Source organism: Emys orbicularis, chromosome 3 (assembly GCF_028017835.1).
Source record: "Emys orbicularis isolate rEmyOrb1 chromosome 3, rEmyOrb1.hap1, whole genome shotgun sequence".
NCBI lineage: Eukaryota > Metazoa > Chordata > Testudines > Emydidae > Emys > Emys orbicularis.
This window is the reverse complement of record NC_088685.1, coordinates 159493076-159518356: the sequence shown is the minus strand read 5'-3', so window position 1 is coordinate 159518356 and position 25281 is coordinate 159493076. Positions and strand designations below refer to the sequence as shown.

The 25281-nt window shown below is 46.0% G+C and overlaps 1 protein-coding gene across 1 annotated transcript in view; it reads right to left on the bottom strand.

Moving 5' to 3' along the window:
- The window catches only part of DNAH14 (dynein axonemal heavy chain 14), a 451367-nt gene that overhangs the window by 254945 nt on the left and 171141 nt on the right, over positions 1-25281 (bottom strand). Inside the window, 3 exon segments of the mRNA XM_065401478.1 lie at positions 4062-4233; positions 14427-14506; positions 22880-23066. Of these exon segments, the coding sequence (XP_065257550.1) occupies positions 4062-4233; positions 14427-14506; positions 22880-23066 (439 nt within the window).

The following is a 25281-nucleotide window of genomic DNA, read 5'->3' as shown; positions in this document are numbered from 1 at the left end:
GCAAGCGATGTTGTTTTTCCAGAATTTCTGCCTGTGCATGTCGGCGGAAGCTTTCTATGTATAGGTCCAGAATGTCATTTCGACCCTCAGGAGGAGTCCATGTGGACTCTTTTTGTGCTGTTGGTGGGGGGGTATCTATGTATCAGTGCGCTGTTCAGTGTTATCTTGAAAGTATTCTTTGAGTCGGAGGTGGTGAAAGTAGGCTTCCAGATCACCGCAGAACTGTATCATGTTCGTGGGGGTGCTGGGGCAAAAAGAGAGTCCCCGAGATAAACAGACTCTTCTGCCTGGTTGAGTGTGTAGCTGGATAAATTGACGATATTGCTGGGTGAGTTAGGGATACCACTGTTGTGGCTCCATGTGGCAGGTAGGATTTTAGACAGTTTACGGTCCTTTTTCCTTTGTAGAGAGGTGAAGTGTGTAATGTAGATCTCCTGTCTTATTTTAGTAAAGTCCGTTTGTGTGGAAGGTTGGTTATTTATGAAAGTCTCCAGGTTGGAGAGCTCTTTTTTGATGTTTTCCTGTTTGCTGTATAGGATGCTGATCAGGTGGTTTCTCAGTTTCTTTGCTAGTGTCTGGCATAATCTCTCACTGTGGTCTGTGCAGTATGTAGATAGCAATGGATTTTTCACCTTCAGTCTATTTGGTATGATGTCCATCCGTTTGCATTTGGAAAGGAAGATGATATCTGTCTGTACTTGTGCAAGTTTCTTCATGAGGTTGATGGATTTCCACTCCATACGGCTAAATGCAGTGCCTTGCATGGTGTCAAGTATGTATATTTCCACCATGTGCATCTGACGAAGTGGGTATTCACCCACGAAAGCTTATGCTCCAATACTTCTGTTAGTCTATAAGGTGCCACAGGACTCTTGGTCGCTTTTTACAGATCCAGACTAACACGGCTACCCCTCTGATCATTGAGTGTAGGACTTCATCTGTTTTTGCCGAGAATAGTTTTTCCCTGTCAAAGGGGAGGTCCCTGACTTTAGTCTGGAGGTCCTTCGGTATTCCAGAGGATTGTAGCCAGGAGGCCCTCCTCATGACTACTGCTGTAGCTGTTGTGCGAGCAGCTATGACCACGATGTTAAGGGACGCTTGTAAAGCAGTCCTTGCCATGAGTTGACCTTTGGTTATGGTGGATTGGAATTGATCCCATCGGTCTTCTCGGATGTCTGCTATGAATTCACTGAGTTTTTGGTAATAATCATGGTCGTATTTCGCTAGTACTGCTGTGTAGCTGGCCATGCGAAATTGAAGGGTTGCCGATGAATAGACTTTTCAGCCAAACAAATCCAATCTTTTTGAGTCCTTGTCCAGTGGGGTGGATTTATAATGGGGTTGTTCCACCCATTGGTTCACCGCCTCCACAACCAAGAAGTATGGCTGAGAGTGTGAAAATAGGAAGTCCATACCCTTGTTGGGAACTTAATACTTCCTGTCCGCCCTTTTGCATGTCGGAGGTATGGTTGCTGGTGTTTGCCATACTAATTCTGCTGATTCCATTAGAGCGCTATTAATCGGTAGTGCAATCTTAGTCGAGGATGCTGGGTGTGGTATCTTGAGCTGATGTTGGTTTTCAGTCACCTCTTCCAGCTGGACGTTCTGGCTGGGTGCCATCCGTTTGAATAGCTCTTGAAATTGTTTTGAGTCATCTGCAATGGTGGGCGGGGATGGCATGACCGCCTCATCCGGAGAGGAAGATGAGTTGTGAGTTGGTGATTGTTCTTGGTCATTGGAATCATCCAATTCCTCTACAGAGTCCTCCTGTGTCTCCGAGGGCTCGTTTGCAGTATCTGTCGCAGGGCGTATCTGTCACCTCTGCGATGTACGGGGGGACCCTTGGGCCTGAGCATGGTAAACTGCCCATGAGTCCCACTGTGCCCATTGCATTGGGAATGGCATGGGGGGGCACATCCACAGGTTAGTCAGCCATGGAAGCATGTCCCTGGGTAGGTGTTCCCTGGAACTTGTGTGCAACACTGGTGGTTCAGTGCCCAATGGGGAGGAGAAGACTGCCTCATACATATCAGCTTCCTCATCACTTGAGAATCTGGAGGCATTTGGTGATTCCAGTTGCACCGGTGCCATTGGCACCGGAGAACCGTTGGTGCCAAGTATCGGTGTGGATGAGATTCTGATATCGGCTGCTTTAGTGAGGGAGCATGGTGCTGAGGGCAGCGGTGCCATGTTCTTATGTGTAGAAACCTGGGACGTTGATCCCGTCCGCCTGTGCATGGCCTTTGCTGGTGCCGACTTAGTATGGTCAGGTATCGGCTCTGTAGTATGTGGCACCATAGGAGGTGGCATAGCGAGCTTAGGCATTGTCGGCACCGTGTCCTTCCTTGGAGTAGTTGGTGCTGTGGAGGAAGTTGATTTATGCCTGCAACTTGGTTCCTTATCTCTGCCAGCCGAGGTCCCAGTACTGGCGGTGCTGGAGATGCTCGGAGCATCAAACATGCTCACCCTGCTGGTCACCATGGGTAGCGATCTTGCTGGAGACCGTTTTCTCTTCAACGGTTCTCCATGAGCAGGAGATGTCTCCCTCTTCCTCGCCTTTTTGGAGGAGAGGGTACTTGCTCTGTTCAGGGAGGAGATACCTGGCGAATCCCCCAATTCCCGGAGCGGAGGGTGGTGTGAGGGATTTTTCCATAAGAATCATTTTGAGTCGGAGATCCCTGTCTCTCCTCACTCTGGCTTTAAGATTACTGCAGTGGGAGCATTTCTGAGGAATGTGCTCCTCTCCTGAGCAGCAGATGCATTGTGAGTGTCCGTCGGAGACGGGCATCGCGTCCTTACAAGAAGTACATCTTTTAAACCCAGGAGAGGCTGGCATTTTCAGATTCCAATTTGGTCGTGGGATAACTAAAGGAAACGAAGGGAAAAAACCCCTAGGGAGGGGTTTTTTTTTTTTAGTTTAACTGGTTAGAAAAAGAAACAGAAATCTAGTTCAACAATGACTAACTATTGAGGACTAACTTAACTAATAACTATTTTTAACACTTTTCTAGATGGTTCTGTGACACTGCCGTTGGAGCTCCGTCTGCAGCTGAGGACAGTTGAGAAGGATCTGAGGGAGCTGGGACGCACGAGCGCTAATTGAATCTCCAACGGCATTGCGAGACAGCTACTGTGCATGCGTGTCCCAACCAGGTTCTGCTACCGAAAATCTCCGATCAGTGGCACCGGGACGCACCAACACCTGAAGTGGAGCACCCACAGGGAACTCGAAAAAGAACTTTTAAATCCTTTATGACACGGTTATGGCTTGCTCTTTTCTGTAAAAGCCTTATAAATAATGGGCTTGAGGAACCTCACACTGATTTTACATAAACAGAATTACATGACCACCAAGAATAGAAAAGACTCCACAGTGTTCAAATCTTTGGGCAAATTTCAACAAATGAAGAGGAAAAAAGCTCTACAGGTTTCTCTCAAACAAACTAGAAATTCCACCTTTAACAGAAATCCCATGTTATTTTATATCAACATGTGAAATTAACACAAAAGACTAAAAAGTAAATTTGATTTACTTTTAAAACGGGTTTTTTTAGACAACTGAGATAACTGGACTACAGACAAAAAATGTTAAGGGAAAACCCTGCTTCCCCTTTCCTCTGCAGACACATAGGGCCCAATAGGTAGTGGAACATGTTCCACTGCACAGAGCACAAATCAGGGGAACTTGCATAGGAGGGCTCCACTCCCTGGTCTCCATGGGGCTGTGAAGGATGGAGGATAAATCAGCAGATCTGGGACTGAAGATCTATGGTTCAAACATATCTGTGTGAAGTGGGTCAGGCTTGAGTCTTCAGGAGTTGCAGAGTGGCTCCATGGCCTAGGGTGGAGAGGGGAAGGATGCTATTTCCCTGGCCATTGGAGAACTCTCCCCCATCAAGCCACATCACTTTGATTTGCTGCATATCAGGGTTTCTCCCTTAATAAAAATTTTAAGAATTTTTAAACCATTAAAGATTTTTTATCCCTTTCTTTATTGAAACAAAACAGTGACATTTAAGTTGTTAATCACTATCCCAGAAAAGCCCTATTCATTTTATTACCTCTAGTTTGTGAGTGCTTACTCTTGGAACTGTAATTCCTGGGAACAGATCTGCCATAATGTTCTCAAACAGAGGAACATCTTCTGCAAGAAACTTGGGTAAATTAGCTTCTTTCAATGAATTGATTATAATGAGAGTTTCTTCTTCTGCAGGAACACTAGTATCATAATTTCTAGAAAAATTATAAAAAGAATGTCAGCTCAGGATATTTAATATATGGTTCTATCTGTCTTACACCCTGGGAGAATATCATTCTCATTTTCTAATTTATTTATAATTGTGCATCATACTGTATATTTTAGCAGATATTTTGAAAATAATCACATTTTTGTACTGAAAAGAGTTTGGAAGGACAAGGTGAGATCAAACTTCTTTATTTAATTTGAATTTCACCTTGGAACATAATTTTGCTCACTTTCCTCATTTGGGACCCAATCCAATTCTGACTGAAATAAAATAAAAGATTCTCACTGGCTTCAATAAAAGTTGGTTCAGGCCCATGAGTAGTAAATTAATACAAAATCTATTCAACAGGAAAAAAGGCAAATGAATAGAGTAAAACAGGAATTCAAGTCACAGTATATTAAAACAACAATCATAGAAATGTAGGGCTGGACAGGATCTCAAGAGGTCATCTAGTCCATCTCCCTGTGCTGAGGTAGGACCAAGTATATCTAGACCATCCCTGACAGGTGTTTGTCTAACCTATTCATAAAAGCCTCCTATGAGGGGAATTGCACAACCTCCTTTGATAGCCTATTCCAGTATATAACTATCCTTACAGTTAGAAAGATTTTCCTTATATCGAACCTCAATCTCCCTTGCTACAGATTAAGCTAATTATTTCTTCTCCATGTCCATTGAAAGTAGGAAACAATTGATCACCATCCTTGTTATAACATATTTGTAGACTTATCAGGTCTCCCCCTTTTCTCAAAACTAAACATCCCTAGTGTTTTTAAACCTTTCCTCATCAGTCATGTTTTCTAAATCTTTTATCATTTTTGTTGCTGTCCTCTGGACTCACTTGAATTTGCCCACATTTGAAAGTGTGGCGTCCAAAACTGGAAGCAATACTTCAGATGAGGTCTCATCAGTACCAAGCAGAGCAGAACAATTACCTCTCATGTCTCACATATAACACTACAGTTAATCCACCCCAGAATATTTGCCTTTTTTGCAACTGCATGACATTGTCTCATATTCAAATTGTGACCCACTATACCCCCAGATCCTTTTCAGCAGTACTACTGCCTAGCCAATTATTCCCCATTTTGTAGTTGGGGATTTGATTTTTCCTTCCTAAATGTAGTACTTTACACTTGTTTTATTGAATTTCATCTTGCTGATTTCACACCAGTTCTCCAATGAATCAAGGTCAGTTTGAATTCTAATCCTGCCCTCTAAAGGACTTGCACCCCTTCTATCTTGGTGCCATCTGTAAATTTTATAAGCATACTCTCCACTCTATTGCCAAGTCATTAATGAAAATATTGAATAGTACCCAACCCAGGACTGATCTGAGCAGGACCCTACTAGATGTCCCGGTTTGACAGTAAACCATTAATAACTACTCTAAGTATGGTTTTTCAACCAGTTGTGCACCACCTTTTGGTAATTTCATCACATTTCCCTAGTTTGCTCATTAGAATCTCATGTGGGACATATCATGGCTAATACAATCCAGTTCTATAACATAAATACCAATGGTCTTAACAGCGGTTGGAAGGAAGAAAGAAAGAAAGAAAAGCCCCAGATACATGGAACTTTTTTTAAAACATACACCTTATGGAGGAACATCATAAACACATCAAAGGTAACTGGTTCCAAACTCCTTATATTTCTCCAGGAACATCAAATAAAAGAGGAGTAGAAATCATTATTGCCAAACATATACCTTACCAAGTAAAGGATAAATATATAGATAATGAAGGCAAATGTCTAGTTAAAGGTACAATTGGTGATAGAATGCTAATGTTAGGAAGAATTTGTGCCCCTAGTGACGATCAAATACCTTTTTTCAGAAAGTTATCTCAGACATTAGAAGATTTTAGAGAAGGAAATATTATTATTGGATATGTTTATAATTGTATCTAGATCCCGGGTTAGATAGATCAGAGAGGTAGTATAATAAAGGATAGATTAATTCTGCTCCTGATTTTCTATCTAATGGATAAACATATTTGTGTGACTCCAAGAGGTGTCTTAACCCAAAGAAAAGAGACTACTCCTTCTTTTCAATATCCCATAGAACATATATGATCTCTAGATCTTTGCTTAGTACAGCAATGTCAGCACTGCAAGGATGCATCCCTTGATCAGATCATGCATTAGTTTAGCTTCTTATAAGACAGTGGAAAGACACACTAAAATGAAAAAATGGAGATTAAACATCTCACTTCTATGGGATGACAAGAAAAGAGTTGAAGATATCGGAGAGGAAAATAAGCAATATTTTAAGGAAAACAATGCTGACTAGATTTTAAAAAGCACTCTGTGAGAAATCTTGAAAGCAGTAATTGGGGCATCCTAATTAACAAAAAATCCTATGTTAGAAAAGTTAGAAAAGAGGAAATGCAAACATTGCTCAACAAGGCTGAAAAATTTAAATTACACCAGAAAAATCAATCACAGAAAATACACACAAAAATAAGAGAGGTCAGAAGCAAGTTAGATTTGCTACAAACAGAAAAAGCTGAATTGGCAATCAGATACACCAAACACCTATATTATGAAAAGATTAACAAGAGTGATAAATTACTAGCTAATAGACTAAAAATTTAAAAGGAAGTAAAATTATACCTCCAGTCTGGAAGCTCCAAATAAACTGGCAACTGGTCCAAAAGGTATATGTGAGACTTTTGCAAACTTCTATAGGAGACTTTACTCCCTAGAGTCAGTTGACCATAAGCTGATAGAGGAATATTTAGCTAAAGCTGATATACCAAATCTAGAACTCCCTGACCTAGAAGCCCTGGAGCAAGATATTAAATCAGAGGAAGATCTAGAGGTTATTAAGTCTCTTAAAAATGGTAAATCCCCATGTCCTGGTGGATTTCATCCAGAATTTTATAATTTTTTTAGGACACAACTAATATAACAGTTAACGATACCTTCAATGAACTAACAAGAAAAAATCTCAGATACTTAGAGAGAAGGATAAATTGTAATCATCCCAAAACCTGGTGAGGATCATCCAACTGTGTGCCTTAGAGGCCCATCTCCTTACTAAATCAAGATGCAAAAATGTATGCTTCAATCCTAGCAAACAGACTGAAAAAAATATTATCTAGATACATTAATAGCGACCAGACAAGCTTTGTATTAAACAGGCAGCTATCGGATAATGTTAACAGAGTTTTAGACCTGAATTCCTTTGCAGACTTTATGAATGAGGCCCATATATATTTATCACTAGATGCACTAAAAGTTTAGAGAGAGTAAACTAGCAGTTCTTAAAAGATATTCTAGATGCACTCAGTTTAGGCCCTATTTTTGAAAATTGGATTTCTGTCTTATATTCCAACCATATGCTACAATAAGAGTAAACAGGATATTGATGAGAAAAATTTCCCCTTTTTAGAGGCAGACATGCAGGATGCCCCTTATCACCTCTTCTTTTTGCCATGTTAATGGAGTCATTTGCCCAATCAATCAGCAATATTGGTAGTCCATCGCTAACGATGACTACCAACATTGCTGACTGATAGGGCAAATGATTGGCCTGATATTGTGAAACAGTGTGTATGGATATGCCATAAGGACCGTGATTTTGCCCACTCATCGGGCAGCAGTGATGGTGACAAGAAAGGCCATTTTCATTGATAGATGCAGGTAAGATCAGGTCGTCATTGGTTCAAATGGGGGTCTAGTCAGAGAACACAGGATGAGTACGAGGACTCAGGCAGGGGTCAGGTCTCGTATGTGGGAATAAAGATTTTGGAGACCCTTCAGAAACCGTTTTGTGAGCGGGTGTGTGAAGATGGAATAGCCATCTATGTGGCAGTAAAAAGTAGTGATTGCCACCATTTGTACCCAAATAGAGCTGGTAGATAATCCTGATTGTTTAAGGTATAACATGTAGTCCAGGATAAGTGGTAGCTGAGCACGTGCTGCGTCAACTTCGTGGGAGGCACACCAGCTTTGAAATCTGTCCATTTGTAAATGTACGTGCATCTAATTATGTCACGCCTGTTATTCAAAAGTATCTGTTTGACTGCATACAAACAGGTTATTTCCGAGTCCCAGAACCACATAGGAGCCAGGCCTTGAGGTGGAGCATCTGTGGATTGGGATGGAGGATGTGTCTTGTGGAAGGACCATGGTGTTGGATGGAGAGAAATCGGTTGGCATACTATATGTGAAGGAGGAAGTATACTAGACCTGTTGTGGCCATGTTGGAGCTATAAGAATGATAGGAGCTCAGTCCTCCTGTATTTTGCGAAGTACTCAGAATAGGAGGGCAAAAGGAGGGAAGGCATAGAGGAGTGGTGCATACCATGTGATAAGGAATGTGTCTCCCAACGATCTGTGTTCCAGTCCTGCTCTGGCACAGAATTGAGGGCAATGGGTGTTTTGCAGAGTGGCAAACAGATCTATGGTAAGACATCCCCATTGGTTGAAGATGGGCTGACGGGCTCGCATGTCCAGTTCCCCCTCGTAATCATGGGAGAATCTCCTGCTCAATGCATCCACGGTGGTGTTCTAGTGTCCAGGGAGGTATGCTCCTGAAATGGTGGTGTTGTGTTGGATACACCTTTTCCACAATTTGAGTGCCTCCAAACATAAAGAATGGGATCTTGCTCAGCAGGCAAGATTGTCCATCATGACTCTGATGGTATGAAGTTCAAGGAGAAGGAGGAAATGTCGGCAGGCTTTGCGGAGCGCTTGTAGTTCTAGGAGGTTGATGTGTAGAGTAGATTCGGTTAACAACCATCTGCCCTCACTATGTGATTGTGGAGATGTGCTCCCCAATTGATTAGGGAGGCATCGGTTGTTAGAATCATGGTCAGTGGTGGTTGGAGGAAAGGAACTCCGACGCAGACGTCGTTGGGCTGCGTCCACCAAAGTAGCGAGTCCTCGACTCTCATCGGCATGGATAAAAATTTGTGGAGGCTGTGTTTGTGGGGAAGATATACTGTACGGAGCCATGCCTGAAGACATCACATGTGTAGTCTTTTGTGTCTGACCACAAAAGTGGCTGCTGCCATGTGGCCTAGAAGTTGGAGGCACATTCTGGCAGAGATCTGGGGCCATAAGTGCCAACTTCTCCTCTGCCCGGTGGGTCCTCAACCCGCCCCCACCCTTGCCCCGCCTCTTCCTGCCCCTGCATTGCCCGCACCCCACCCCATTCCACCCCTTCCCCAAAGTCCCCACCTCACCCCAGCACCGCCCTCATTCCACCTCCTTCCCCCAAACCTCCGACCCTGCCCTGCCTCTTCTCTGTCTCCTCCCCTGGGCGTGCCGTGTCCCCGCTCCTTCACCTCCCTCCCGGAAAGTCCTAAGTGCTGCCAAACAGCTGTTAGGCAGCGGGCGGGAAGCACTGGGAGGGGGAGGAGCGGCAATGCAGTGCACTTGGAGGAGGAGGAGGTGAGAAGGGGACGGGGGTGGATGGAGCTTGGCTGCCGGTCGGTGTGGAAAGATGACGATACCTTGCTTCGTAGACAGGTAGCAACTACCACCAGGAACTTTGAGAACACCTGAGGGGCTGCTGATAGTCCAAAACGCAGTACTGTGTACTGGTGGTCACCCATGATGAATCAGAGAAATCGTCTGTGGGCAGGATGTACTGTGATATGGAAATATGTGTCTTGGACGTTGAGGGACGAGAACCAGGACCCCTGTTCAATTGCTGGGATAATTGTGGAGAGGATAACCATCTTAAAGTGTTGCAGCTTGAAAAACTTGTTTAGACTGTGAAGGTCCAGGATGGGTCACCAGTCATTGGATTTCTTCTGGATGAGGAAATAATGGGAGTAGAAACCCTGTCCCCTGTTTTGGAAAGGGACCAGTTCTATGGCTCCCAGCTGCAGAAGATGACTTATTTCTCCCTGTAGAATGGGTTCATGAGAGGGATCCCTGGAGAGGGACGGGGAGGAGGGCTGGTGGAGCAAGATAGGAAGGGGATGGAGTATCCTTCCTTGATTATCTCTAGAACTCACTTGTCTGAGGTGATGAGTTTCCATGATGGAAGAAACAGAGTTAGTTGGTCGCCAAGCTGGTGGGATGTCAAAGATTGTGGGGAGTCCAGTGGCACTTTGAAGTGCCACCGGACTCCTTGTTGTTTTTGTGGATACAGACTAACACGGCTACCCCTCTGAAAGATGGTGGGAATGACTGGAAGAGGACGACGCTTCTTGGGGCACTGACCACACCTTCCAAATTGTTGCTTAAGTGGGGTTGCATGAGAAGTAGCCCTCTGAGGAGTGGGTTTTCTACGCTTGGAGAAAAGCCTTTGTTTTCAGCACTGGATGTCCTAATGACATTGAGGAGTATAATACGGTGGCAGGGATCGCAGGGGGAGATGATACTTTCCGGATGTCTCTTAAACGCAGGCGTGTAGGTGCCAAGAAATCGGAATGTAGCTCAGGAGTTTTTAAGGGAGTGCAGGGAATCATCTGTGTGCTCTGAGAACATTTTTTTTTTGTTTCGGTACCGAAGGTACTTGGGTGGGACCCACAGCTATGGCCCGTCAGATGCTGTTGAGGCGACTGACGTCATTGGGGATGGTGTTCTGGTGGACTATGCCTCAAAGCATAGGCACTAACTCCATGGGTGCTCCGGGGCTGGAGCACCCACAGAAAAAAAATTGTGGTTGCTCAGCACCCACCAGCCACCCACCAATCAGTTGTTCGGCGGCAGGCAGGAGGCGCTGGGGGAAGGGGATGGAGTGGGGGCGGGAAGAGGTGGAGTGAGGGCAGGGGTGCTTGGGGGGAGGAGAAGGGGTGGGAAGAGGTGGAGCAAGGGTGGGGACTTGGGGGAAGGGGCAGAGTGGGGACAGGGCCTCAGGGTGGAGCAGGGGTGGAGCACCCACCCGGAAAGAAGAAAGTTGGCGCCTGTGCCTCAGAGTGTGAGGAGGGAGCCCATTTTTTCTAATCCAAGTGAGAAAGGGACGACTTTCTCTTCGAAGGACGAGGGGAATGAGGATCAGCAGACAACCTGGCAGAACGCGAGGGCCTCACAGGGGGAGAGTCCAGGCCTGGGTCTGATGCATGCTGCAGTGATTTCTCCATAAGGAGAAGTCTTAAGCTAACGTCTTGGTCTTTCTTGGCTCGGGCTGTCAGGCCATGGCAGTGGGAACACTTTGTAGAACGTATCCCTCTCCCAGACAGTGTGTATATTGCAGATGGCTGTGTGTTACCTGTATGGTGGCCCCGCAGGAGATGCACCTCTTACACCAAGGGATCTGGGCATAAGGGTGAAGAAAAAAAGCTTCCCAATTGGGATGGGTGGGAAGCAGGGGGAAAATGAAACCTAAGCTATGAAATAACTGTAAAGATAAAGTAAACAACAAAAAAAATTTTTTAGAAGAAAAGGAGAAGAAAAAATACTAACTACACTACAACTAACAGGTAAGGCACTAACTACTGAGGGAACAGGAAAAGGTGGGCTCTGCTGCAGATTCCATCCAAGACTAAAGGTGGTAGAAAAGGAACTGGGGGGAGTCAGACTGCACAGTACTATATCTATATATATCTATCTATATATGTACCGCTCACTGTGCAAGAGGGAGGAGGTGCATATGTATGGTCCGACAGGCACTGCTGATGAAGATCTCCGATTCCAGGCACAGGGAGCACTGCCGCACCTACAGTGGAGCACTCATAGGGACATCACTTGAAGAAGAACACGAAATTTCAGCTTTGGCAAAACTGCAGTAGTTAAAATGAATATCTTACCCCCAAATCACTTCTTTTTTCCAAACAGTTCAAGTTCCAGGCCCAAGAAATCTCTTAGATCAAATGGCAATCCATGACAAATTGATTTGGGGAAATAAGAAACCCTGTGTTAAGCCATCTACTTTACATAGGCCATGGTAAAAGGGAGGATTGGCTCTGTCAAGGCTGAATCCCCACTCTGGCACTTCGAATGCAGAAGGTGGGGGCCCACAAGGATTTTAAAAATTAATACTTGCCACTCCAGGCTTGTATTAAACTCCCAAAGTTACAGCTTTTCTCTGACCTTGGCTTGGTAAACGCTGCCACCACCCAAATGCAAAAAACCCCCTTGGACCCAGGAAGGAGCACTTGGGAATTCCTCCCTGTGGGGGTACCCTCAAGCCCTTTCACACACACCCCTCCAGGGAAGAGCTGAGAAAGAAAACAAAGGAAATTAGCTGTTGCTACCAGCTAATCAAACAACATGCACAAACCTCTTAGGACACCAAAAATTCAATCCTGTTCTTAAAAAGTAAATTTTATTAAAACAAAAAAGAAAGTAAATACATCTGGAACTTAGGCTTTAGCTAGATTTTAAAAGAGCAATTCCAAAAATTAAACACCCAAAATAGCTTTCTTGGGGGTTCAGCTTAAAGGTTACAAGCAAACAAAAGTATCTGGGGTTAGCACAGAGGAGTCCATTACTCATAAGTAATAAACAGAAATAACCCTAATTGCATCTTTCTAAACATTCCTTATCTACTTACACATTTGGGAGTTCCAGATAAGTAGTTCTAGGTATGATCTGATGACTTATGATCATACCTGGCTTAAAGCAGCTTACAGCATTGCTGGTCTGTGTCTCCGCTCTCTGGAGAACAACCACAGACACAAAGGGAAAGCTTCTTTCCCAATTTTAAGAAGTTCTAGCCTTCCCATTGGCTCTTTTGGTCAGGTGCCCTTTTCTTTACCTGGAGGACTTTGTTAACCCTTTACAGGTAAAGCAAGCAGAGAACAGCCACCAAGAGGGACTTTATAACTAACTGGGTGTCTATAAAAGGGAGCTCCCCCCCTTTATTTATCTCAGGCTCTACCAAACATTAAGCATTATTATCAAGCTAGTCAAATAAAAAACCTGATATACTGCATAACACCAAATCCTGATAAGCACTGGGTAGAGACAGAACAAGGTCATTGTTGTGCCATCAAACTCCACATGATTCCCTGGATAAAGAATGCCCATAGGCCAAAACCAACTGAGAATTGAATAGCCAGTAAAAGCAGATTTTTGCATCATCGCTGAATGGCTGAAAGTTAGGGAGCTTCAGTAGGGGAGACAGCAGGGGTTGTTGGAGCATTTTGGCCTGAAAGTGATGATAGAGATTTGGCCAGGAATGGAAGAAAGCAGCTGGGAGAAGAAGACATTGGGGAAAGTTTGAACTAGGAAGTGCCACAGTTGGAAGAGTGGGTATAGCCAAGAGTTTTGGAGGAGATGAGAAGTTAGCATTTGGAAGTGGGAAAATATTGGCCAATTTGAACAAGGAAATGAAAACAGCAGTTGCAAACAGAGGGAGTGAAGCCTAGAAAATGTCTGGAAATATACTTTCTATTTAACTTAAGTGACAGCACAAGCCATACAGGAAATGGGCTTGTCTTTACTATTTATATATACACATATATGTAAATTCCCACATGTGCATAACAACAGCTGCTAAACACTTTGGACCAGATTCATCCATGGTATACCCTCATTATTTTCAGTGAAGTTATATCATGAAAGAATTTGGCTCTTTACCTCCCTGATGTAACTTTGAACATGTGACTGTAAGTAAAGCACAACAGATAATGTCTGCTTCTGGATGTCTGCTTTCTCTTCCTGGGCAGAAATGCATCACATTCTTTTTATGAGCCCAAAACTACAAGGTATTGTGCACACCTACATGCTACCAAGCACACGCTGATGCTAACAGGCATTGAGGGTGTTCAGCAACTCACTGTTCTGGAACTTTAATACTTAAAATCTAGCTGTTGGAAAGTAGGATGCATCACTACCAAGGCTTTGTATCAACATACAACATAAAAACCTTTAACTGCACCTCAGTGCTCGCTCATAAGCAGTATGTGATGCCAAATCAAGGTTTCACCAGTGGAGTTAATATTGATCTTGCTTGTTTTGAAAGCTGGAGTCTTCAATGTAACTATCATCAGTTAAGTCTTTTGCATATTTTTAAAACTATTTTACATTTTTGTTTGTTTAGGGTAATGATTATAGCAGAGCTCCTCAGTCCTCCAACTTCCATCTTGTGATGAGACAACCCAACATCCACTGGGCTGGTGATGTCAGCGTGTAAGTCAATATTCTTGTTAAAGATTCTCTGCTCACAACATTTTAGTTGTGAGATTGTGTATTATTTTGCTTGTTAAGACACCATAATAAAGACCTAAATTTTAGTAATATAGTATGGGAGAGATTTAGAATCTTACTCACTGTATTTTTAATTCTTTTTTCTTCTGTCCAGCCCTCAATAACACTGTTTTTATGGCTCTCATACCAAAATCATAATGATCCTAGAAAACATTAAATATCTTTCCTTAATGAGGCTAAAAGAATATAACAATTTCTTAAACAATATCAGACATAAATTGACATATGCACTTGAGAACAAGAAACTCAGTGGGATTGCTTGGATGCCCCTTGATTTGTCCCTTGAACTATATACTTATTATATATAATAAATTACTCCATTTGGAGAAATGCAACCCAATCATAGAATCAAACAAAACAGGTTTGATATAAAAATATATCTAGGTAAGAAATTTGTGAAACCAACCAATGACAGCTCAAACAAGTGAAAGGTAAGGCTATCCTGTGTACTTAACAACTCATCATAGAATCTCAGGGTTGGAAGGGACCTCAGGAGGTCATCTATTCCAAGCCCCTGCACAAAGCAGGACCAATCCTCAAACAGATTTTTGCCCCAAATCCCTAAATGGCCCCCTCAAGGATTGACCTCCCAACCCTGCGTTTAGCAGGCCAATGCTCAAACCACTGAGCTATCCCTCTCCCCCACTAAGTGCCTAAGTGAAAAATGTACCCCATGCCTAAGTGAAAAATGTACTAAATGAATTAAAAAAAATCATAGCCAAGTCAAGGATTTTTTGAGGGGGCCAAAGCAATAAATTCACATTATGGAATGAACTCCTGCAAAATCTATTTTTCAATATTAAATGACTGATCATTATTGAGTTGTAAAAGCAAAATAAAAAGAGGTTACTCACCTTTTTGTAATTGTTGTTCTTCGAGATGTGTTGTTCATGTCCATTCCAAGCAGGTGTGTGCGCGCCGCGTGCACGCCAGCCAGAAGATTTTACCATAGCAGCATCCGTAGGGTCGGCTTCGGCGCCCCCTGGAGTGGCGCCTTCATGGCGCCGTATATAGGGGCCCGCCGACCCTCCACCCCCTCAGTTCCTTCTTGCCGGCACTCCGACAGAGGGGCAGAAGGCTGGGTATTGGAATGGACATGAACACATCTCGAAGAACAACAGTTACAAAAAGGTGAGTAACCGTTTTTTCTTCTTCGAGTGATTGTTCATGTCCATTCCAAGCAGTGACTCACAAGCCTGAACCTAGGCGGTGGGGTCGGAGGTCACTGCAGACTGGAGTACTGCACGGCCAAAGGCTGCATCATCTCTGGCCTGGCGCATGATGGCATAGTGCGCCGTAAAAGTATGGATTGAGGACCACGTGGCCGCTCTACAAATTTCCTGCGTCGGGACTTGTGCCAGGAACGCAGCGGAGGAGGCCTGCGCTCTTGTGGAGTGGGCCGTGATAGGCGGGGCCGGTATGTTAGCCCGATGGTAACATTCTCGGATGCAGGTTTTAATCCAAGAGGAGATCCGCTGTGATGAGACCAGGAGCCCTTTCATCCTGTCAGCCACAGCGACAAAAAGTTGGGTTGATTTCCTGAAGGGTTTAGTCCTTTCAATATAGAATGCCAGGGCCCTGCGAACGTCCAGGGAATGCATCCTACGCTCCTTAGCGGAGGAGTGTGGCTTCGGATAGAAGACCGGGAGAAAGATGTCTTGAGACATGTGAAACTGGGAGACTACTTTAGGAAGGAACGCAGGGTGCGGCCTGAGTTGGACCTTGTCTTTGTAGAAGACAGTGTATGGAGGCTCTGATGTCAGTGCTCTGAGCTCCGAGACTCTCCTGGCTGATGTGATAACCACTAGAAACGCGACCTTGTATGAAAGATATAACAGCGAGCACGAAGCCAGAGGCTCGAAAGGTGGCCCTGTGAGGGCGGACAGGACCAAATTGAGGTCCCAAGCTGGGACTGGGTGACGAGTATGCCGGAACAGTCTGTCCAGGCCCTTGAGGAAGCGACTAACCAATGGGTTTGCAAAAACTGAGCTACCTCCCGCTCCAGGGTGGAACGCTGAGATAGCCGCTAAGTGGACTCAAACCGAAGAGGGGGAGAGTCCTAGTTGTCTCAGATGAAGCAAATAGTCCAGTATGAGAGGGATCGGGGCGAGCAAAGGAGCCTGACCCTGCTGCTCAGCCCAGATGGAGAAGGGCTTCCACTTGGACATGTACGTGGCCCTGGTGGAGGGTTTCCTACTACCGAGAAGCACCTGCCTGACCTGACGAGAGCATTGCATCTCCTCAGGGTTTAGCCATGGAGCATCCAGGCTGTGAGGTGGAGCGACTCTAGATTCGGGTGACGTAGGCGACCCCGATCCTGTGTGATCAAGTCTGGGAGCAGGGGCAGCCTGAGGGGCGCCCGTATGGACATGTGCAGGAGCGACGTGTACCAATGTTGGAGCAGCCAGGCTGGCGCTATGAGGATGACACGAGCGTGATCCCTGCGAACCTTGAGGATTACCCTGTGAACCATGGGAATCGGGGGAAAAGCGTAAAGTAGGCCGTCTTCCCAGGAGAGGAGGAAGGCGTCCGTCAGGGTCCCCGGACTGCGTCCCATGAGGGAGCAGAATTGCTGACACATCCTGTTCTCTCTCGAGGCAAACAGGTCTATCTGGGGATGGCCCCAGAGTCGGAAAATTGAGAGCACTACATCCCGACAGATAGACCACTCGTGACTGTGGAACAAGCGGCTGAGAGCATCTGCCAGCCTGTTCTGCTTCCCCGGTAAGTAAGCTGCTGTCAGGTGAATTGTGTTCTGTACACAAAAGTCCCATAACGCGAGGGCTTCCCGGCACAGGGGAGAGGAGCGTGCACCACCCTGTTTGTTGATATAGAACATCGCTGGTGTGTTGTCCGTAAGGATGGAAACACACCTGCCTGCTAGGTGAGGTTTGAAGGTCCTGCATGCCAGACGCACCGCTCGTAATTCCCTGACGTTGATGTGTAAAGAAAGGTCCTCTCTTGACCAAAGACCTTGGGTTCTGAGGTTCCCCAGATGCGCTCCCCACCCCAGCTCCAACGTGTCCGTTACCAGGGACAGAGAGGGCTGGGGGCTGAGAAAGGGTACTCCCGCGCAGATCTCCCGTGGGTCGAGCCACCACTGGAGGGAATCCAGCACCGGTCAAGGGAGCATTACTACAGAGTCTAGGGAGTCCCTGGCCGGCCGGTACATCTTCGCCCACCAGGACTGAAGCGGGCGCAGTCTGAGCCTGGCGTGGCTCACCACATAGGTGCACGCCGCCATGTGACCTATTAACTTGAGGCAATTTCTTGCAGTAGTGGTCGGGTAACATTGGAGACCGAAAATAATGTTGGACATGGTCCAGAATCTGGACTCTGGGAGGTAGGCTCTGGCGTGTGTCGAATCCAGGACCGCCCCTATAAATTCTATTCTTTGGGTTGGAGATAATGTGGACTTGGCCTCGTTCAGTAGGAGGCCGAGCTCGAGAAAGGTCTTCCTGATGAAGACCACCTGAGCCTCCACCTGTTCCTTGGCACGGCCCTTGATGAGCCAATCGTCCAGGTAGGGAAAAACTTGAATTCCCTGCTTGCGCAGGAAGGCTGCCACGACTGCCATGCACTTCGTGAAGACCCTTGGGGCTGCTGACAGTCCGAAGGGTAGAATTGTAAACTGAAGATGGGTGTTGCCTACAACGAATCTGAGGTAACGCCTGTGCTGACGAATTATTGCAATATGAAAGTATGAGTCCTTTAAGTCGAGGGCGGCATACCAGTCTCCTGGATCCATGGAAGGTATGATGGAGGATTGGGAGACCATGCGGAACTTGAGCTTTTTTACAAACTTGTTTAGACGCCACAAGTCCAGAATAGGTCTGAGGCCCCCTTTCGCTTTCGGTATTAGGAAATAGCGGGAATAGAAGCCCCTGCCTCTGAACCCCTGAGGAACTTCCTCCACTGCCCCTGCTGCGAGGAGGGACTGCACTTCCTGAATTAGAAGTTGCTCATGAGAGGGGTCCCTGAAGAGGGACAGGGAGGGGGGCTGGTGGGGCGGGAGGGAGGAGAACTGGATAGAATATCCCCTCTCTACCGTGCAGAGTACCCAACTGTCTGATGTGATTCGGGCCCAAGCACGATAGAAGGGGGACAGACGTGACAAAAAGGTAGGGTTGGACGGATCCAGAGTTGTGACCGGTAGGTCGTCCCCGACCGTCCCATCAAAATGGGGGCCTAGGCCCCGGCGGTGGTCTTGGTTGAGCAGACAACGGGCCGGAGGGCTGTTGTTGCTGCCTCGTTCTGCCGGTCCTGGCCCGTCTGCGCAAAGCGTCTGTGCGGTTCTGAGGCTGGTACAGCCGCGGGGCCTGAGGCAGCCTGAACTGCCTACGTTGGGTAACTGGGGTGTGTAAGCCCAGCGATCAAAGGGTAGCCCTCGAGTCCTTTAGGCTATGCAGCCTCTTATCTGTCTTTTCAGAGAAGAGCATGGGCCCTTCGAAGGGGAGATCCTGGATGGTCTGTTGGACCTCATGTGGAAGGCCTGAGACCTGAAGCCAGGCTCCTCGCCTCATGACCAGCCCAGTCGCCAATGTGCATGAAGCTGCATCTGCCGCATCCAAAGCTGCCTGGAGGGATGCTCGGGTAATTAATTTCCCTTCTTCAACTAGGGCTGAGAACTCGGTTCGCGATTCCTGAGGAAGGAGTGTTGTGTTGTGACCATATCGGCTCACTATAGCCTGTTGATTGGCTATCCGCAACTGCAGCCCCCCTGTGGAGTACACCTTTCTCCCAAACAGGTCCAACTTCTTGGCCTCCCTGTTTTTCGGTGTAGCCCCTTGGAACCCCTGACGCTCCCTTTGGTTGGCCGCATCGACCACTAGGGAGTCCGGCAGAGGGTGGGCATAAAGGTGTTCATGGCCCTTGGAGGGGACAAAATATCGCCTCTCTGTCCTCTTGGCCGTGGCGGCTAATGAGGCTGGAGTCTGCCACAAGGTGCGGGATGTGTCCGCAATAGTTTTTATCAGGGGCAGGGCTACCCTGGACGGGCCCGACGGGGCCAGGATGTCCACCACTGGATCCGGATCCACCTCGATCTCCTCAGCTTGGATCGAGAGGCTCTGGGCTGGACGTGTAAGTAGCTGTTGGAGGACCCTGTTGTCCTCTAGGGCCGGTGCCGCTGAAGTACCCGCGACCACCTCATCCGGAGAGGAAGAGGAGGAGATCACCTGCAAAGGGCCTTCCTCTATACCCTTGGCTCCAGTAGGGGCCTGCGGCACACGGTACTCTGTTTGCGTGGCCAGTGCGGGTGCAGGGTGCGGCACCGCGGCCAGTACCGGGGTCGACACCGAACGACGAGGCGTGCTGGGCGGTGCCTGCGGCGTCAGAACCATGGTCCCCGCTGGTGCTGGTGCCTGACTAGGCAGTGCCGGGGTCTGTTGTGGCACACTCCTGTCAGACGGCGGTGCCGGTGGTGGAGACATTTGAGCCGGAGCCATCGACATCAATGCGGACCTTGAGCGGGGCCCGTAAGCCTGTCCCACGGACTGATGGTAGGCCCAGGGAGTCCAGAACGGCCACTGGGGGGGCGGTTGCCACTGCTGCGGATAAGGCTGGAGGCTCGCCCGCAAGGTCGACCGCCTGCTCCTCGATCTACTGGAGCGGTACGACTCTGCCTCTGAGTCTGAGGTCTCCGAATAGGAGGACCTAAGGGGAGCAGTACCCACCGTCGCTGGAGAGCGGTGCCGCTGGGCTGGAGAATGTTCTCTCTGCTCTGGTGCCGCTGGGGTGGTGCAGTGCAGGGACCGCGGCGACAACATAGCCGGCTTGCCCCATGATTGTATAGGGGGCCGGGCCATGGTCGGAGGCTCTTTCCACCGGTGCGGTGACGCCGGCATCGGGAGGCTTAGTAAGTCCGAGGCTGCCTCGAACGCCTCCCGGCGTCGATGGGAGGCGCACTTCCTCGACAAGGTCCGGGGATGTAGGCCTGTCCGGACTCGACCGTACCCTCTCCGGGGCGGGAGTCAACGGAGTATCCGAATGAGTCTGTAGCACGGCCTGTCCCGCCGCACTCGTGGACGGCGCCGGCCCTTTAGGGTCCTGGTGGGGTGAACGTCCCCTCACCGGCCTCTTCTTTTTAACCGGCACCGGGGATGGTGAACGGTGCCTCACTGACGCCGATTTCCTATGTGCCGACTCTCTCCGGTGCCGGGGTTTTGAGGTTTTGGCCTCATGACATATTACCGGTGCCGGGGCGCTGCGCAGCGAGGATGAAGTGCTGGGCACCAGGTCGGCCGGCCCAGGGTCCAAATGAGTCCGCAGGGCCGCTTCCATTAGCAATACCTTGAGCCTTTGCTCTCTGTCTTTGAGAGTCCTGGGGCGAAATGCTCTGCAGATAGTGCACCTGTCTCTTTGGTGGCTCTCCCCGAGGCACCGTAGGCAAGAAGAGTGCGGGTCACTCTTCGGCATGAACTTCTCGCAGTCCTTGCAGAGTTTAAACCCTGAGGACCCGGGCATGCCCCAGCGGGACGACGAGTACATTGGGGAAACTCCCCAACAACTATCTATCTATCTATACTAACTCTAAAACTAACTGAACTATTTACAAGAAGAAAACGGGACACTGCCAAGATTGCTAAAGAGCAAGCGAAGTTCCAGCTAGCCGTCACCAGCTGTAAGAAGGAACTGAGGGGGTGGAGGGTTGGCGGGCCCCTATATATGGCGCCATGAATGCGCCACTCCAGGGGGCGCCGAAGCCGACCCTACGGACGCTGCTATGGTAAAATCTTCCGGCTGGCGTGCACGCGGCGCGCACACACCTGCTTGGAATGGACATGAACAATCACTCGAAGAAGAACCAGAAGAATCCTAACCTGTTTTTTTGCTGTTTCTTGGAACTCCAAAAGAAATAAATGTTTTAAATTTAAAAATAAACTGGTAGAAACAAGGGTTGCCTAAGCAGAGAATTTGTATAAAAAGGTTTGTTTAAAATGTGTTTAAAACCTAATTAGTATTAATAGAGTTCCCTGAGATATTTGTAAAAAAACTGCTACAAAATCAACTACAAATGAATTCCACATATCCTCTGTGCTCATGATAAGCAGCCTCACTCTCCACAAGTATATTCTGCAATCTATAAAATACAATTCTGAAAATGCAATGTAGTTGTAAGCCGTGTTGGTCCCAGGATATTAGATAGACAAGATGGGTGAGGTAATATCTTTTATTGACCAACCTCTGTGGGTGAGAGAGACAAGCTTTCGAGCTTACACAGAGCTCTTCTTCAGGTCTGCTAAATACAGATCCAAACCCCCTTGGATCTTAAAACAAGGAGAAATCAATCAGGTTCTTAAAAAGAAGGCTTTTAATTAAAGAAAAAGGTAAAAATCATCTCTGTAAAATCAGTATGGAAAATAACTTTACAGGGTAATCAAACTTAAAGAGCTCAGAGGACCCCCCTCTGTCTTAGGTTCAAAGTACAGCAAACAAAGATAAACACTCTAGTAAAAGGTACATTTACAAGTTGAGAAAACAAAGTAAAACTAAGACGCCTTGCCTGGCTTTTTTTTACTTATAAGTTTGAAATAAGAGAGACTTGTTTAGAAAGATGGGGAGAACCTGGATTGATGTCTGGTCCCTCTCAGTCCCAAGTGGGTTATAGCCCACGAAAGCTTATGCTGTAATAAATTTGTTAGTCTCTAAGGTGCCACAAGTACTCCTGTTCTTTTTAAGGTGGAATAGATTGTTTCAAGGGACCATTTGAGGTGAAGTGGTTCATTAACACCCCTCTAGTCTCCTTGTTGTTTTTGCTGATACAGACTAACACGGCTACCCCTCTGAAACCTATAGTCATAGAGGGGGAAGCAAGGGAGGGAGGGGGAAAGGCACCTGGGGGGTTACCGATGGTTCTAGTAAACCATAAATCCAGTGTCTCTGTTCAGGCCATGATTTTTAGTGTCTAGCAAAGTAATGCACTAAATGCACTAAGTGCACTAAATGCCCCAACAACAATTATGTGGATGAAACCAGACAATCACTACCCTCTTGAATGAACTCACACAGGAAAATGATAAAAGACAAAAACACCATATCACCTGTGGGTGAATACTTTTCACGAAGCGATCACTCTACATCTGACCTATCAATCCTCAGTCTCAAATGAAACCTGCAGAACATGTTCAAAAGATGAGCCTGGGAGCTTAAATTTATAACTTTGCTAGATACTAAAAATCATGGACTCAATGGAGCCCCAGGAATTATGGCTTATTACAACAATCTATAACCCACTAACAGTGCCCCCCCAGCTGCCTTTCCCCCTCCCTTCACCCACCCCCATGACTGAAGGGGTATTAATGGGCCACTTCACATGGAATAGTCCCTTAAAATATGTGTTCACTAATGCTAAACAATCTGTTCCACCTTGTATTTAGCTGTGTCGCTCTGAGTAGGTTTCCCAGACCTGAAGAAGAGCTCTGTGTAAGTCAAATGCTTGTCTCTCTAACCAACAGAAGTTGGTCCAATAAAAGATATTACCTCTTGTCTCTCTAATTCTGAAAATGATATTTTACCTGTTGTGACAGCTGATTGCAAGCCAACTGGTAAAGATTGACCAATTTCCCAGAGAGTGACTTTGCTGATTTGAAACCTTCTGAAAATAACATTACTTCAGCAATGAGTTGATAATCTGGTACCATCATTGAGACAGGTCGAAATAGAGATTTTAAATTGTCTGGGAGTTCTACTCGGCCTTTGTACCTGGTGAAGAAGAAGAAGAAAATTACTCAAACCTTCAAAAGTTACATCTGTACTAATTATCTGGGAGTTAGATTGGTAAGAAACTAAAGAATGATTTCTCAAACACAAAAAAAGTTATAGTATAGTATTATCCTATTTTGGTATTATCCTAAGGGAATTAAATAGTGAAGTTTTGTTGCTTACATCAACACATTTTAATTAGTCCACAGCAGATAATTTACTTTAGGATTGCCAGGTTATAACAATTTCCCTTAAGTTTAGATGTTTTGAATACATACAAATGCATGCATGCACAACTATTAGTTTTGGTATAAAAACAGACAGGAGATAATTAATTATCTACAGATATGTTTCCAATCTCTTTTAGAAGAGTGTAAGACCTATGCAGATTCAGACACCTCATATGCAGACACATCCCTAAACTTTTATTCTATGGAGCAGCATAATCACTGTACATTTGCCTCTTCTAGAATTGTGAGATTTCCTAGGGCTTTTCTCTATGCCCTATTCTCTCTTGTCCATACGTGCACAAAGTTACACTCTATGGATGGGCAGTCACAAAACCTATGTTGCTGTTGTCCACAGGAGTAGCAGACAATTGTATCTGGTCCTTGTCGTCTATCAGCTTTGTGTCTTCCTTCCAAGTTTCACTGGGCCCAAGTTCCTGCATTAGTTTGGGGTTAGCGGGGCATTTAACATTACAGACTTACCACCACTGGGCCCAGTGCGGGGCACCTGTCTCCTATCCTGTCCAATGACCCATTAAGTGTCTGGGCATTAGCCTTTGGGCAATAATCTGCAGCTGTGCTTTGGGGGGAGGGAGCACTCGTGGCATGAATACTAACAGTAGACTTCTAACCAAGCCCAAAGAACTCTCCAGTGGAAGAGGAGGCTGAGGCAGGGATATGTGTACAGGTGTGTTAATTATTTTATATAGATCTGTGTTTTTCTCATGTTACTAAGTAAAGAGAAAATATGTAATAGAATCCTGTGCAAAGTCTATCTATTGGCTGGCTTTCACTATCATGTACCCCTAAAGAGGAAAACTAAGCCAGAAGACTCGCACCTTTGCTGGCATTCTAGGGAATGTGCAAAAGCTGCTGTAGAGGCTTGGGGGAAATGACACTAAATTTTCAGGGCCTAGGCAACTGGGGCATCAGGGGCCCCACTGACAAAAGGTGTGTCAGACCTGAGGTCTGCACCTGGAGTGTGTACCCAAAGCCACAACTGGGACTAAACTCTGTCCAGCCCCAGCAAGCTAAAGACAAGCTGGATTCAACATTTAGGTTTCCTCACAGCAGTGAGTGTCCAACAGTGGGAACTCAGCCAGATCTGTGACAATATAGAAAGAGGATTGAAGTGGAAGAAGAATACCAAACCAGCTGCTAGGCAGGTGACTTGAGAGAAAAGCAGACAATAAGAGGAGAGGTAAGCAGAAATAAGCTCTGAGAAGTACAGACACAGAAGGCTGAAAAGGAGGACAAGCAGCTCAGATTTGAGGTGATAAGTGATTGGAACCCAATATGCAGGGATTGAAACATGGGAGTGTCAACAATAGTGGCCAGAGAGGAAGATAATTGTGGCAGCAGTGTCTTGAATAGATTGCAGGGATGCAAGGGGACAAGCCAGGGAGCCCATGGAGTAAACAGGAGTAAGTCAATTACTTTTTTGTCAAGGTCCAATTTTTATGGTCAAGATAAAGTCAAGGTCCAGACTCCAGAGAAAATAATAAAAATAATAATAATAAATAAATAAATAAATAAAACTATTTCTGGTTCTGTTCAAAAGCATCTGGCAGTCCAGATTTGGCCCACAGCCTGCATATTGACGATCCCTGGGGTTTTAGTAGCTGAGACAAGTGGTTACCAAAACATAGACTAGGGTTTAAGGATGATGAAGAAAAAACAGATTTTCAGAGATTTCATAAAGGAAGAATCACATGACTTGCAGAGGAGGCAAATACTACTATATATTATAAACCCATTTGACAGGGGAAAAGTTACAAATGTTATGACTATAAAGAGGGAGAGGGAAATGGGGAGGCAAGAAATGATGAATTCATGACATAGAAGGTACACAAAATATATTGAGAAAAAGAGGAAAAATATAGTGTACTATTTTATAGGAAAAATAATTTGCTCTCTTAATTTTGAGCAAATATGTTAGAAAGCAACATGCTGAGCCTTAAGGGACAGATGATGACCATAAATTAGGA